Genomic DNA, 17621 nt, shown 5'->3' on the forward strand with positions numbered 1-17621 from the left:
ACGACCACGACCCCGGCCCTGGCCTCTAGAACCTGAGGTAGAAGCCCGTCCAGTGACGGTGCGAGGAACTAGGGCTGCTCTAAAAGCAGTTGCAGCTGCAGGTGAGTCCGTCGTGGCTGAAGTAGAGGCTGTGGCTGCTATGACCACCAGTGAGGAAGAAAGACTAGCAGCAGTGCTAGCAGTGGTGGTGTCTGTGAGTGAGGTGGCAGCTGAAATAGGGCTAGCAGCAGTAAACACAGTACCGACAGTAGAAACTAGAAAAACAGAGGTACTGGCAGGTGCGGAGACGGTAGTAACAGCAGGGACTACCGTCTCAGACAGAGACGAGGATGGACTGGCAGCAGAGCTCAAAGAGGGCATCGAGCTAGAATCCATCCTGAACAAATAGGGCAGGGGAATTTGATAAGAAAATAGCATGAAAACAGCGTGAAAACAGCATGAAGTCGGCATGAAAATTCCCCTAACCAGTCGAAAAATTCGACCTACAATCCAAAAATTCCCAAATTTTCCTCAAAGATTTCGAATGATAAACAACGATAGGGGAAGGGTATCAGAGGGTAACTGCAGCAAATTAAGCAACAATTAAGGCGAATTAAGCATATGGCAGCAGCAAAACCAGTTGACAGTCGACAATTTCGACTGAAAATAGCCCTAATTGCAAATTTCTCGCAAAAATTCGATTTAAACAAGTAAATATCAACGACGCATGGGAATTAAGCATCAAGTAAGATAAACTAAGCATTGAATCAAAATTATAGTCGATAATTTCGACCCAAAACGATAAATCGAAACCCTAGGTCCTAATTCACTTCACAAAAGGTAAAATAAATGAAATTTAAATGCAAAGAAGTGTAGGAACTACTTACTTGATGATTAGGAACCTACAAATAGCAATTAATCGGCAAGAAACAAGCAAAATGGCGATTTTTTTGATCGAAAAATCGCAAACCCTAATACCCTTAATAGACCGAGTAAAGCAACACTAATCAAGGGGAAAGTAGAGGGCTATGCACGATTAATTAACAATAAACACAATGTAGGTGGTGGATTTGGCAAATGGGCAAGAAATATGGGGGATTTGGGGTGTTTTTGATCGGAAAAGGGAAGGGAGAAGAAATAATGAAGTAAAATTGAAATAACAAAGAAAAAGAAGGAAGTTTAAGGAAACTCCCTGCGTGTCTTTTGCAATTTCACTCGATCGAGTGGTTTAGAACTGCTCGATCGAGGACTTCGTGGATTCATCTACTCGATCGAGTAAAAAGTTACTCGATCGAGAACTCCCCTTTTCAGCTTCAGTCGATCGAGTAATATGGAATAACTCGATCGAACAGAATCCATTGATCGAGTACAAAAAGCACTCGATCGAGCTCTTTTCCTCGTGTAAGCTCTTGAATTCGCTATCATTCCTTTGAACTTGCGTAAAATTCCCCAAACCTGCATAAAAACACTCGCAAAAATATCCCAAAATACCAAATACGAAAAGTAACAGTCTATAATCTTTAATCTACGCTAAAATTGTCTAAATTCTAAATGTCCTAATTAAAAACAATAAATAAAGTTTAACGAAAATTTTAAAAAAAATGTTTATACAAGTTGGTACACGGGGCATTTCGCCGCTCACTTCTCGAAGCAATTCAGTAGCCCCTTGGAGGGCTCCTGACTAGAGGACGTCATCTCAGCAACATTAATCGTCCTCTTCAATTTCCACGAGCTTGCATTTGAATCGTTAAGAGGAGAATAGTTGACGTCCACATACGCGCGAACTTTTCTCATACTTACTCCTTTCTCGCCGGCTTTAACATCGTCACTCCCACTTTGACTGACATTAATTGCACAATGCCCTTTGACAGCTCCTGCATTATTTTCATCTGTACCTGCATCAAGGAAAACAGACGAATTTTCCTCCTTTTTGCTCTCATCCTGAGGCGGAGGGGTCATAATAGCAGCACAATACTCCAATTTCTCGTTTGGAGTGTCAATAATAGGGTCAGTAGAAGAGAGGGCATTGCAAGGTTGAGCTTGCATGGGAGCCCTCCGGAACTTAGACTATGGAATATCAATTCCTCATCCCCAACCTGAAAAGTCAATGTCTTGCCCCCGACATCTATTACTGCACGGGCAGTAAATAAAAATGGTCTCCCTAAAATAATAGGGGTTTGGGCATCTTCAGGGATGTCAAGTTAAACGAAGTCAACGGGAATAAAGAACCTCCCAATCTTAACAGGTATGTCTTCTATTACACCTAGTGGCCGTGATATGCTACGGTCGGCCATCTGAACAGTAATGTTTGTGCAATTAAACTTTGTCAAACCAAGTCTCTTAGCCAGAGACAGCGGTAATACACTCACACTAGAGCCAATATCGTATAACGCGTTATCAATCAAATTGGTACCAATATGACACGGAATCGAAAAACTACCCATATCTGACTGTTTGGGAGGTAACTTATTCTGAACTAGGGTCGTCGCTACCTCGGTCAAAGCTACCATCTCATGATCATTAATGTGCCTCTTACGCGATAAAATTTCTTTCATAAATTTAAGGTAAGAGGGTACCTGTGTCAGCAGTTCGGCGAATGGCACAGTGACCTGCAAGCTTCTCAGGAGTTCGGCAAATTTGCCAAATTGTTGATTAGCTTTAGTACTTTGCAAATGCCTCGGGAAGGGCACCGTGATGGGTATCTCGAGTCCCTTGTTCCTCTCTTCCAACGTGTCAGCCAGATCAAGTTCCAAATCCTTCGGATGCTTCTTTCCTCTCGAACGAGGTCTTTCAGGCGATTTTTCACTCGATCGAGCACTAGCAGGCTCTCGATCAAGCTGTTCTTTATCTACACTACTCGATCGACCAAAAATACCACTCGATCGAGCTGTTTCTTCAACAAAATCACTCGATTGACCAGAAATTTCACTCGATCGAGTAAGATCTTTTCCCTGTTCACTTGATCGAGTAGAATTTTTACTCGATCGACCACCAGTAATCAGTCGATCGAGTACTTTCCTTCTCGTCAGCTCCTTTTCTTCAACAGAACACTGTTCATCAGCTATAATTTCCTTTCTCGGGTCTGATTTCAACACGTTAAATGACCCGGTTTCCTTGTGGACTAGTTCGCGGCTAACTGGGCAACTTGAGTTTCAAGTACCTTGATAGATGCATCTTTTTGTTGAGCACTCAGCTGCCACTGCTTTGTCAAAGACTACAGCATCGTCTTCAACTCACCTAGCTCACTTACTCCACCAGAAGATGATGCACCTTGATTAGGTGTAGGAAAGGATGGAGGCTTCTTGATGCGTGTCATTTATATGATGTTTTACATCTCTTTTTACACGCATTTCAGAGCTCATTTGTGTAGTTTATGCTGCATTTCTCCCTATTTCCGGCTACTTTCGTGTTTTTGTATATTATTGCAGAAATGTGAATAATTCAGCGGAAATCGAGTTAAAATCCGTCCCCGGGTGTCTTGCATTGCATATGACGTGAAGTATTCACTTAAGGAACGAGCTTGGTGCGCATTTCAAGGCCCAAAAGACAAATACACGAGAAATTGGAAGTCAAGTGTAAGCTACTTCAGTCGATCGACCACTGCCTTCAGTCGATCGACCAACCCTCGGGCTCCAGAAGCTACTGTACACTGCATCTCAGTCGATCGACCGCCATGCTTGGTCGATCAACCACACCGCTAATCAGACGAGAATTAAAAGATTGAGGAACTTGAAGCCCAAAGGGATATTAGGTTTAGGAGTTATGTTACGTATACTTTCTATATAACGTAACCTAGTTCTGAGATACATTCATTGAGAAAATAATTAAGTTTTACATTCAGTTTTAGTTTATCAAATAATTAGGGTTCGGGATATTATTTCGCATTGGATTTTCGTTAGTGCTTTCAATCATTCCGTTACAATTCTTCTGCGATTTTGGTATTCTTCTTATTCCAGTTTATTACTTCATTTGCATTGATAGATATAGAATTGTTAGTTAGTTTCCCGAAACCATAATTATCGTTTTATGCTAGCCTTTTGTTCCGTTATTTTAATCATGAATTCAGTAGTTAATTTCGTTAATTTCATTGTTGTTATCATTCCCAGTATGAGTAGCTAAATTGTTTGTGCTAGGATGTAGGGGGACTATATATTAGTGATCGGTTCCGTTCGTTTTCACAATTAAATAGATGTGGTCGTTGGGTCACGGTCGAATCAAAACACAATTTATAGCTTCACAAACAACTCTACAATTAGTAAAGAGGCAAGTAAAGGTCGGATCCCAAGGGACGGGAATTGAGATGAGATTTCTATTGAAACTAGTGGTGTCTTAGGGGTGTCACAATTTGGATTGATGTAGAAGGTCACTAAACTAAATAGCAATAAAAGTAAACAAGCAAGATGAATTAAAAGGGTTGTAAACAATTGATTAAAAGCACTAGGGTGTCATGGGGTCATAGGGGAATCATGGGATATGATCATACAAACATGTTCTCAAATTATAAGCAAGCAATTATTGTTGTGATGGATTGAGTTGGGTTATATCTTACAATCCTAGGAAAGTTTGGGTCCCGGAGCCGAATCGATTAGATTGTACAACACCTACAAGTCGACTTAATCTTCCCTACTCAACAACATGCATGGTCTAATGAGACTCGAGTTGGTTTATGTCTTACAAGTCTCATTGAAATGATAGGTGATGGGTAAAAAATGCAAGGATTCATAGGCTCGCATTTCATCAAACATAACATGTGCATGAGTCGAGATCAAAACAAGCAAACAAATAAACCATGAAAGCATGAAAGCATATTAATTTAAGCATGAATCATTCCCCATGTTGGTTTCCCTTAATTACCCATTAACCCTAACTAAGAGACTACTCACTCATTATCATGTTGATTATGCTAGCAAGGTTGTCAATCATACCAACAATGTTAAACATGATGAACAAATGAAAGTAATTAACAATAATTAAAAAGGGATTAAGAGATTATACCTTCTAATGATTCCAATAATAAAGCAAGAATAAAAGAAGTACTTGATGCTTGATTGAGAGGTTGCCAATCTCCCAATAATAACCCAAATAATCTTCAATTACCCAAAATAAAGGATGAACAAAAGAGAGATTAAGAAACTAGAACTTGTATTAAAACTTGATTAATTGTTGATTACAATATTAAAGAGAGATTTGATTGATATTAACTACACTAAGAATTGCTAAGAAGAACATTCTCTTCTCTTTAGACTAATGGGGTATTTATAGTGAAAATTAGGGAGGATGCATTAGGGTTAACTAAGGGCTTAAATGACGATTAAGTCCCTACTTAGGGAGACTCCGGTCTTTTTCGAAGGAAGGGAGTCTTTCTTTGTAGCTTGGAGAAGACGAAATTGGCTGTACTGGAATCCGTGCGTTTTGGAGTCGGGAGGGGCGGATTCTGGTGGTGGAAGACGAGCGGATTCAAGGGAATCCGGGCGGATTATGGCGGTGCAATCCGAGCGTCTTTGGAGGAAACCGCTCGGATTGTGCTGTGAGGAGACGGGCGGATTGTAGACAATCAGCTCGGATTGTAGCTCAGCATAAATTCTTCTTCTTTTCTTCCCTTTTCTTCATGAAATCCTTGGGGATTTCCTCGGGGATGCAAGGATCTTTCTTCATCATTGCCCATATACTATAATATGTACAAAGGCCTTCTAATCTTGTCTCTCCTTGATGCTTGGTCATTTGAATTCAATCAATTTAGCCTTGTTTTGCCATGAAAATGCAAGATTCTTACTCCTTTCCTACCAAGGGATCAAAATCTCAAAGAATATGCAAAACAAAGAACTAAAGATAATAAATGACCCAAATATCCACTAAAAAGCATGGGAACAAGGCTAATTCGGGGGCTAAATATGCGCTAATTATGGTCACATCAATTAGGCGGCGTAGAATAATTTGGACTGAAATCGCGTGTTAGTCGATCGACTGACATACCTGGTCGATCGACTGACCACGTGAGGTGTTGCTTCGTTTTAATTGTTTTAAATGTTATATTTGACGAATCGAATGCATGCGACTAGTTGAATGCTTAATATATGACTGACCCATTAGATCGAGAGATAGGGGAAGTTGTTAGATCACCAATTAAAATGACTAAACTGTGCTGAGATCGAAAGATAGGTTAAGTTTAGATTATTAGTCACTTTTCAGGACGAAAGTCAGTATTAGTGATATTAGGGACTTATAGCAAGATCGAAAGATGCTATTTGTTAAGAGTGGACCGAGAGGACCTCTTGTTTTCCCGCCTCATGTGTTTGATTTAGACCTACTTAGTATGCTGCCGCCGAAACTATAGTGAACCGACCATCCTAGTACCCTTCTTTTATCTGTTTTATCCGTTTATTTAGTTTATTGTCTTTTATTGCCTTTAGTTGTAGACCAAATCAATTCAACCCCCACATTCGTTACCTTAGACTAGAATTAGACAACTATTAATTACATTCGCCTCCTTGTGGTTCGACCCTGTTACCACTAGCCTAGGTTAGTTTTAATAGGAATTATAAATCTTATTTTTGGTACTCACAACGACGGGTATCACTTCTGAATGCCTTGTTAAGACTTATGAGGAGGGACATATGGCTGCTGCTGCTGCGGAGGATGGGTAGGATTGAGCACATTTTGACTTGTCCACCTCAAATTGGGATGGACTGCCCCTTGGTTGTTATAATAGGAACCCCCTCCTTGCCTATATTGTTGAAAAGCAAGGACCTGTTCCTTCTCCGTAAGACAGCCAACAGCAGTGTGACCGTCGTTGCTCCCACACCTCTCACCTGTGACAGTCTCCCCTCTAGTAAGAAAATGAACCGTCTGAGGCTCCTCAGCAGAATGCAGCTCCAACTTATCAAATCTAGCATTCATGGCTTCCAGCTGAGCCACAACTTGCTTATCGACTCCATGAACTGTCCTAATACCATCCCTCGGGTTTCCATACTCAGCACAGTGGTTCACCATGTCTTCAATAAGGACCCATCCCTTATCATCGTCAGTGTTCTCTTGGAATCTTCCGTTAGATGATGCATCAAGTATGGCTCGATGATCATCGTACAGCCCATTGTAGAACTGGTTGGACAGAAACCACGGATCAAAACCATGGTGAGGAAGAGACCTCACCAACTTCTTGAAACGGGACCATGCTTCATAGAAAGTCTCATCGGGTGCCTGCTTGAAACTTGTGAGCTTTGCCCTCAGCTGATTGGTCCGCTGTGGAGGGAAATATCTCTTATAAAAAGCAAGAGCAAGGGTTTCCCGATCAGAACCCCGTGGGCCGTACGGTCCAAATCGATCGACCACTCCTGGTCGAGTCGTCAAAGAAAAAGGAAACAGAAGCTCCTTAATCTTGTCTTGAGTTACCCCCTTTGTGGCGGGGATAGTAGAACAGTAGTCCGTAAAGACCTCCATATGCTACCTCGGGTCTTCACCTGCCACACCTCTGAAGAGATTTCTCTCCACCAGATTGATATAAGAAGGACGGATGTCAAATGTATTCCCATCCTCAGTCTGGAGATTGAAACCCTTTGGAATTGATGATGCTTTAAGCTCCGAGTGACTAGCAATGTTCGGCATCTTTACTGGTCGGCTTACAGAACTGGAAGTATCTTCTTCAAAAGATTGATTTTCTGTAAAAAGGAAATGCTGAAGCTCTGGTTCGAAAGTACTCAAGTCTTCCTTTCGTGATTCTCTTTGCAGACGGAGTCTATGCCTAAATAGTATCTCTGGCTCAGAATCAGCTGAAACTAACTCAAACTGTCGACACGGGCATACACAACACTGAAAGAAAATAAATAAGAAGTGCCTCAAGGAATAAAAATTCCCTGAGACGGATAAAATAAATGAAACAAAGACATATAGGGCAATTGCCTCCCCGGCAACGGCGCCAAAATTTTACAGGGTTGTCGTATACCTATAAAAAATAACTAACTAAACTAACTATATAGCTAGGAAAGTCAGGTTGATCTCCTCAGGGAGGCAAGATATCTCTAAGAGTCCGTCTATTTGGTCACAAATGGGGGGGTGTTTATAATTTGATTTCTAAACTAAAAGTGCAAAGGGAAGAGGAATAAAGAAAGAGCAGTTAAGGAAGAAAATGAGATTTAACTATCAAAAGAGAGGGGACATGTCAGGATTTCGGTTCACTACGGTAGTCCAGTGACTCAACTGTAAACAACTTAGATAAATTACTGCGAGACGGATATGGAATGGTCCTTCCGGTCCACTTTATATCCTAAACTTCTACTAACTTAACTTCCGTCCTCGTCAGGGTAGTCTACTGTTCATAGCATGTCTATTTAGTCCAATCTTCTGATCCAGGATTAAATTTAACCAGATTAAAAAGGTGACTCATAAGCGTGCACTCAACTAAGTCGGTAAATACAATTATATTGCTATGGTGACAGAATCTCACAAATAATTCATCTAACCTGTTTACTACATCGTCACATTTCTACGGTAGATCCCCTAATCCCAACATGAAACTGATTTAGCTACTCATATCGCTATTAATACCGTAAATACTAACAACAAGTAAATAACCAACATTCAACATGATAAAACAATAATACAAATGCATAAAAGGTAATTAGGGCAGAAATTAAATGAAGCAAAACAAGTAATTACAGTAAACAAATGAAAGATTAATATTAAAAAGGGAGAAAGAGATTACAATCGCAAGAATCCGGCGTAAAGAACAAGCAAATCCTAGCGAAATAACCCCAAAAATAAAGTTACAGTGAAGAAGAAAAGAGAACGCAGTCTTTGTGAAAATGAATGATAGATAAAACTAGATAGAATGTATGATATAAGATATAATATCCCCCTAATGACCTAGTAACGTGTGCTTAAATAGAAAATATGCTAAGTCCAAAAGCTAAAACAAGTTCACGGGCTAATTAAAGCCCATGCCATCAAAAACCACTCTATCGAGTAAAACTACAAGAAATCTACTCGATCGAACATAAATGTTAGTCGATCGAGTAATCTCACTTTCCAGCTCTTCTTGATTGAGTATATAACTACTCGATCGAACAACCTTGGCCACAGAAACTACTCGATCGAGTGATAAAACGGCTCGATCGAGTATTCTTCCTTCAAATCAGCTCAAACTCATGCCCGACTGCCTCGTAAACCGTGCCTTCACGCATCCTAATGCAGGAACTCAATCCGGAAAATCTCGTCTCCTCAAAATGCATGCAAAAAGGACGAAAAATGGTACGATTCCACTACTTTCGCGTTAATTTCTACAAATTGGACAAAATGAACCAAAGTAGCGAATTCGGGGGCAAAATGCAATATAAGCAGTACGAAAGTACATATAAATACGTGCTAAAATAGGCTAAAAAGACTATACAATATAAGCATGTGTTGTTACGGCGATTTGGCTATGCATGCAAACATATAAAACAAATGCAAAGCAAAAACAATAAAATCCTAGTATGGCCTTCCTAAACTAGTAAATCAAATAAACTATTTACAAATTCGGAAACCAACTCCTTTGGTCCCTTGAACTTCTTTTGGCACGTACTTCAAGGTAACACCGTCTTTGTCGGACCACCTTCTCGAATTGCACCGTCTTCAAGGAACTCCGAAATAAATAAATTACATAGCTTTTCTACTTTATACATTATTAAAAGAAAAACAAAACTAAATGAAATAAAAGTGATAGGAGATCACAATAATTACAACCAAATCGATATCCCCATTCATTTCGGGAAATACCAATTAAAACTAAGGTCATACTAAGTACAAATTACATAATTCAAAATTATATAAAATAAAATATGACAATCATACTAAAAATGCAGCATTAATTTATGTATGAAATATGCCATGTGATGTGCCAAATCGCCCTATTTAAGTTAATATCGTATATTCGGTCCGGTTTTATGGATTAATGTGACCTTAACTTATTAAAATCACAAAATATTACATAAATCAAATCTATATCCAAGTTAATTACCCCAACCTTCTTAGGACTCAAACATTTAGTCTTCACTAAACATTTGACAATAATTCAACTTGATATTTTATTATTACTCTTTAATCATCTATTATTCATAATAATAAAGAAAAATTCCCAACTAATTCATAAAAATTCGAAAATTTCAAAATCATAATTTTGTATCTTCTGGAAAATTCCCGACATCCCAAAATTTTAATAAAAATTGTCCTTAGATTATTTTAATTTATTTCACAAATAAATCGAATAAAACATAATTTTAACCCTTTAATTCCAAATTAAACATAAAATTATGCAATAAATCAAAATTAAAATTTTGAATATTCTAAATAAGTTTCTAGAACCTGGAAATGAAAAATTTTAAGCCCAAATCGAATTTTTATATTTATGACTATTAAAGTTGCTATTTATCAATTTAAATCTCATAAAAATTAATAACTAATTAAGTCATAAGAAATTTAACATGCAACTTTAGATCCGATGTTCATATCATATATACAATATTGAGAAAACTTTTCATGCCATAAAATTAAATTTAGCTATTTTGGCCAATATAGTCACTATTTATGTGATTTTTACTTCTAAATATCATAAATCATGCACAATAAAACCATTTCATTTCAAAATTTACATAGAGTGTGTAAATATTTCATGTGACAACATACTAAAATGTCATGGTCATTAACGAAGTCTAACCATTTTTAACCAAAATACCTCTATTTAATCGATTTTTATCATGAAAAATTCATAAATCATGCTATATAAAACCATTTTAAACGAAATTTTACATACAATGTGTAAAAATTACATGTGAGGTTGTGTAAAAATTTCAAGGTCAGAATCATAGTCTAACTAATTTTAGCATTTTAAGTGTCATTTTATACAATATAATGTAATAAAAATACTAATAATCATTTTAAAGAGCAATAAATTACCATAAATCATCAAAATGACCGAAAATCCATTTAGCACCAGTATGTTAAACATGCAAAATTTTTCGTGGCATTTATCTTCATAAATCACAATTTTTTTTAGTTTTATATGTTAACATATTAACTCGGAAAAACAAAACCGATTATGCATGCAACAACTCTTGCTCTGATACCAATTGGAAGATTCATTAATTTCTTATTAGACACCTCTAATAACTAAGTGTTTATTAGTTAAATCATAAACTAAAAGGAACTTATGCATCCATAACAAAAATACGAAGTAAGAAGAAAAATCGATTATTCTTACAAGGAGGGCCGAGTGGTTTATACTAATTTGGTCTCCTACCAAATAAGTCTTCTTAAAGAAAAATCCAAATGCCCCAAAAATCTTAGATCCAATAATGGGATCTACTCCTTAAGGATTTTTACCAAGGAAACACTCTTAATACAAATACTAATTTTGTTACTAGAAATTAGTATTTATGTCCTTAAAAATACTAATATTATGAGATTACTACTTCTAGTAATAGAGAATAATATTATAGATTATGTGAGAATTTTTCTAGTGTGTTCAACAACAAAAACTAGAGAGATAAGTTATACACTAAGTAATGAACTTATTAGAATGAACTGTATAATTTAAGAAGAGAAAACTTCTCCTCTTTTCTTAAGGTGGTCGGGTAGGGTGAAGGGGAAAGAGTGCCCAATGCCTTTTCTTGTTTCTCTTCTCAAGAGTATTAGGTATGCAACCCTATGATTAGTAGGTAATCATAGTGCCTCCATCTAATTAAAACAACAAAACACAATTAAACCCTATAAACCTATTTACACGGCTCACCCACTTAAAATGGGTCCATTTTAAGTTTGTCAAATGTTAATTTGTATAGTGTGACATATTTGTCATGTTACTAGACATGTAATTTAAATAATGCACTTTTAACTTATTAAAAATCATTATATAAATGAAATAAATCACATACAAAATTAACTTAGTAATTCATAATTACAATTACATAAAGTGGGTCATAAAATTATAAATCACAACTACTTGTATTTATAAAAATAATTCATTCTTTATTTTAATTGTTTCATAAACAATAAATAAACCTTAAGTAATAAAACAATTTAATTACTTAGTAAGAATCTTATTTAATCGAATTACAGTAAGATACGTATTATTACTCACAAAATCATTTGTTCAATTTTAAGGAATTAATTACCTTGTATTGTCATACAATTAATTAATTAATCAATTAAGAGCGTTACCCTAGAGGTATGACCTTAAGGGATCAACTGATCACCACCGTCATACGACAGTAATGTCAAACTCAAGTCAGCCAATCATTACCGATTAATGTGGATAAGTTGACAATAAAATATTACTTTCCCTTTATTATTCTTAATATGAGATTTAAACATGTGATCGCATTATTGTCGAGGACACATACTCCAACACACGTGACCCAGGCTCAGCTTAGGTAAGGTCTTAACTTGGCTTTTTTTACTACCTATTATCTCATATTATCGTTGTGTGCTTTCCTTTCTGGTTTGTGTGTGATGGGCTTAGCCCGAAATAAAATTTGTAACGAGCTTAGCTCGGAATTTAAGAATAAATAAAAACTATTATTTATTAGAAATCCCCAATTTCTGCATTCAAAAATTTCATTTTCATATTACATGTTTCGTATTTCGGTTGTACTCTTTAAAAGAGTTGCCTACGTATCTGCTTTGCAACAGAATAAAACCGAGTTCGTGGTTCTCCCGTAAAATATTTTATGCAGTGTCAGCAAATGCCATCAACTTATAACTTATTCTAAGTACAAAGCAATTCGAATATTATTTCATAACATTTGAGAATGAGGCCCTTCTAAAGGATAATACTTCTTCAATTGATCCAAGTTTGCAGGATTCGCCAAATCATTCCCGTCCAGATCTGTCAGTCGAACGGCACCTCCTGACAAAATCTTCTTTACCAAATAAGGGCCTACCCAATTCGATTTAAATTTACCCCTCGGGTCCACTGGCAACAAAGCACGAACTAATTTCAAAACTAAATCCCCTTCTTTGATTCCTCGAGATTTCACCTTCTTATTAAAAGCTCTCTCTATCCTCTTTTGATAGAGTTGTACATGATGTAGTGCATTCAAACGTCGCTCATCGAGCATCACTAACGAATCATATCGGGCTTGGACCCAATTCACTTCCGGGATCTGACTTTCGAGCAATATTCTCAGAGACGGTATTTCTAATTCTACTGGTTGAATTGCCTCCATTCCATAAACCAAATAATAAGGAGTTTCTCCCGTCGCTGTTCTAATTGAAGTTCGGTACCCCCATAATGCGAAGGGTATCTTGTGAGGCCATGTACGGTATTTATCCGATATCTTTTTCAAAATGCTAGTAACCATTTTATTAGCCGCTTCTACCGTACCGTTTGTCCGTGGTCGATAGGGTGATGACTTATGATGCTTTATCTTATACTTCTGAAGTATAGTTTCGGTTTCAGTTTGAAAATGAGTCTCGTGATCACTGATGAACTCATGTGGTACCCCATATCGGCAAATAATTTCTTTCTGAATGAATTTTGCCAGTTGCTTCGCTTTGAGTTCGCTATAGGACTTCGCCTCAACCCACTTTGTGAAATATTCAATTTCAACAAGGATAAAACAATGCCCTCCAGTTCCGGAAGGGTTTACTTTTCCAATTATATCGATTCCCCAGGTTGATAATGGTCAGGGTGATGTCATAGTATATAGTATAAAGGGTGGTACATGTTGGATATTTGCAAAAATCTGGCAATTATGGCAATGCCTGATATATATATACGACAATCTGTCTCCATCGTGATCCAATAGTAGCCTAATCTCATAATTTTTTGAACCGACACTTGTGCGTTCATATGTGGCCCACATTCTCCGTCATAGACTTCTCCTACTACCTTCTCAACGGTCGGCTTATCAATACATCATAGCAAAACACCTTGGGTTGTTCTTTTGTATAACTGTCCGTCATCTGTCTTTATAAATTGGGATGCCAACATTCGTAAGGCACATTTCCCTCGTGTATGAAGGTCGGTAGGCTACTCTCCCATCTCTTTGTACTTTATAATAGCCATATACAAGATTCAGTTTCACTTTCTTCGTTATCACCAATTGCATTCACATAAGAGGTTGATGATCTTCTTTCGACATATATTGGCATACTATCCATATGCTCGACAATATTGATCAATGCGGCCAGTTTAATAGCTCATCTGCAAATTGATTTTCATCTCTCGAGAGGTGAACATATTTGACATCGTCGAAGTATCGTTCTAATTCCTCGATCGTTGCTTGGTACGAAGCCAAGCTACTACTTTTGATTTTCCATGACCCAACTACTTAATTGATTACTAAGGATGAGAACATGTGCACTAGCAGCTTTTTCACACTTAAATCGAGTGCACTGCGTAAGCCGAGTAGATATGCTTCATATTCTGCTACGTTGTTTGTCACGTTGAAGTCCAATTTGATCGAAACTGCCACGTGTTCACTCTTCGGGGAGATTAGGAGAATTCCAACTCCGTATCCTATGTAGTTTGATGCTCCATCAAAGTATAGGTCCCACACATCATCTTCTATGTGAACCACATCTTCATCGGGAACTGGCCAAGTATTGACTACCTCGGCTTCTTTGATTGGATTGTCGGCGAGGAAATTGGCCACCGCCCTTCCTTTAATTACTTTTAAGGGCACATATTTGAGATCTAATTATGATAACATGAGAGTCCATCTTGACATTCTGTCTTTTAGCACCGGTTTTTCAAATAGGTACTTGATTGGATCCATTTTCGAATAAACACTCATGTGTAATTGAGCATATAGTATCTTAACTTCTTGGCTGCCCAAACTAGGGCTAAGCATGTCTTTTCAAGAGGTGTGTATTTCACTTCATATTCTATGAACTTTTTACTAATGTAGTAAATGGCTCTTTCTTCTTTTTCAACAGTTTGGGCTAACATAGCCCCCATTGCAGTATCCGTGAGAGTTAGATACAGCGATAATGGTAGCCCAGCCATAGGTGGGCTTAGAACTAGCGGTGTGGTGATACGGCGTGTCGTTGTATGCCCTCAAACAATATTTTTAGTGTCCACAAACTACCCTTAGTAGAGCGGTAAATAAAGGCCGAATCCCAAGGGATGGGTATTGGATTAAGCTATGAAATGCAAGTAGTTATGCCTTAGAGTCACAACTTAGTTTGGGTAGATATGATTATCTAAACTACTTAACAAAGGAAATGTAAACAAATGAAAGTAAAACAAAGCAAGTAAATGGGGTTTTTAAACAATTGATTAGGGCACTAGGGTGTCATGTGTTCATAACAGAATTATGGTGAGATCACATAAACAAGTTTCATAGATGCAAGCATATTTATTGTTGTAGTGGAATCGAGTTCGTTTATATCTTACAATTCCTAGGAAGTTTTGGGTCTCAGAGCCGAGTCACTCAAGACTTTACAACTCCTACAAGTCGACTTAATTCTCCCTATTCAACAATATGCATGGTCTAACAAGCCTTGAGTTAGTTTATATATTACAAGTCATGTTGAATGGATAAGAGATTCATGCTAGGTTGTTAATCAAGCATTTCATCAAGCATAACATGTGCATAAGTTGAAACTACAACAACCAAGCAATCATATGAACTTATTAAGTAAATATCTACCCCATGATTAACTCCTCTAATCCCCTACTAACCCTAGCTAGGAGACTACTCACTCATGATCATGGAAAACATGTTAATAATGGTGTTAATTATCTTAACAAATGTAAACATGATGGATAAGCAAAAATAATTAAGTAAAGGGTAAAGAAATTGTACCAAACTTATGATAAACAAATGGAAAGGAAAGAATAATAGAAGAAAACTTGATTGATGATGAAGAGTTGTCAATTATTCAATAAATCCCCAAATAATCTTCAAATTACCCAACTAGATCTAAGAATTCTTGAACAATAATTAAGGAATGATTAAGATGTAATTAAGCTAATTGATCTATAATCTAGTCTAATGGCTTGATTCTAATCTATAACAAGGAAGTATTTATACTAAGTACAAGTATCAGGTTAACAAAGGGTTAAGTCCCTAAAATGAAGATAAACGCCTTGCAAGTCCTCCATGGAGACGCCCGGATTGCACTTGTTGGACGCTCATGCTGCATGGAAAAATGGCCGTCCTTCTCAAGGGACGCTCGGGCCGTGTCTTGGGACTCCCGTCCTCTGCTTTGAGATGCTCGGGCAGTGCTTGGGACGCTCGTCCTTCCATGTCGATTTCCTTCTTCTTCATTTGGCTGCCTTACGATCCGTGGGGATCATTGAGGAGCTGTGGGGGTCCTTCATCATTGCCCATTTATTTGTTCTATCTAGTTAGGCATTCAGTATCGGTTTCCTCTTTGATGCTTGGTCGTTGGATGCAATAAATTTAGCTCCGTTTGGCTCCATGCACGCAAGGCTAGCGCTCCTTCCCTACCAAGGGCACAAAACCTCATAGATTATGCAAAGTAGGAAGCTTAAGATAGAAACGACCCTAATACATGCTAGGAAGCATGGGAACGAGGTTAGTTAAGGGACTAAATGTGCGTAAACACAAGTCACATCAAATATCCCTAAACCGATCCTTTGTTCGTCCCGAGTAAAGAGGTGACTAAAACTACGACCCTTATTTATAACATAGCCGATTTGAGACAATTAGCAGGTCTCACTCCGCCCCTTCAACTCACAACAAGACATATATGAGGTAAGATGCCTTCTTGCATGGCAAGGTGGGGCTTGTCAAAATGGCGATGCATCCAAACATTAAGCACATGAAAACAAGTAAAAGGATACATCTACAAAAGAATAGCCACTTTCCTCATCTAAGTGGCGAAAATCATCTATAAGGGAAGCAATTTAAGGGTACATACTCCACCATAGATATTAGTTCTCCTCGTTCCTAAGTCCAAGATGATACAAACAAGTAACCTCCAAGTTGTGTTAAACTAGGCTACTTTCGTCTACAATTGCTAATTACGTTTGTCAAGGGCGATCAGATGGGGGTGGAATGATGATCCTTATGACGTTAGTGGCATATGACATGACAAATATTGGATTCTCTACAAGTGTAAAGGCCAAGGATCGTCCCAATCTTAACAAGGTGGCATAACAAAAAAGATTTTTGGGAATGAAGTGCTCAAGTCAATCCAAACAAAACTAGTGGATTTGATTAACTTTCAAAACTTGACCTCAATTCAACTTCCGCAATTCACATTTCAAAACTTTGCGATGGGGATTGTCCCTCATTTGCTAGTGTCCTTTGCTTTCGCCAATCGCTTATTAGGCAACCGGTTAACCTCTAGACAATAGCTCTTGGAGTGATAGTCACTTTGTCTTTGGACGACCGAATTCACAACCATGTGGTGGACCATTCAATGGATCCCGCACCAAAGCACATTGAAGTAGTACGCCTCCATCAAATTTCTCAGCATTTCAACAATTTAAAACATTTGAGTTTTACTTGACGATTAAAAACGATTCCACGTCACAACTTTTTAAGTGAGCACTTCAAACTTATTGATGAAATGAATTTTTCGGTTGCCAAACCACCAAGTCAATCAAGGTCCCCTAGATAAGTGGATCAAGTCCATATCACATCATAAGGTTGGATAGGTGACACACATGCAAACCCTTGACTAGGCCTTAGACC

The 17621-nt window shown here is 37.7% G+C and overlaps 1 protein-coding gene across 1 annotated transcript; it reads right to left on the reverse strand.

Moving 5' to 3' along the window:
- Nucleotides 1-12743: 12743 nt before the first annotated feature.
- LOC141602096 (uncharacterized) lies at nt 12744-13310 on the reverse strand. Its single transcript, XM_074422409.1, has one exon. It carries the CDS (start codon nt 13308-13310, stop codon nt 12744-12746), a length of 567 nt encoding a protein of 188 aa, XP_074278510.1.
- Between the last annotated feature and the right edge of the window lie 4311 nt (nt 13311-17621).

Source organism: Silene latifolia, chromosome 9 (genome assembly GCF_048544455.1).
Source record: "Silene latifolia isolate original U9 population chromosome 9, ASM4854445v1, whole genome shotgun sequence".
Classification (NCBI taxonomy): Eukaryota; Viridiplantae; Streptophyta; class Magnoliopsida; order Caryophyllales; family Caryophyllaceae; genus Silene; species Silene latifolia.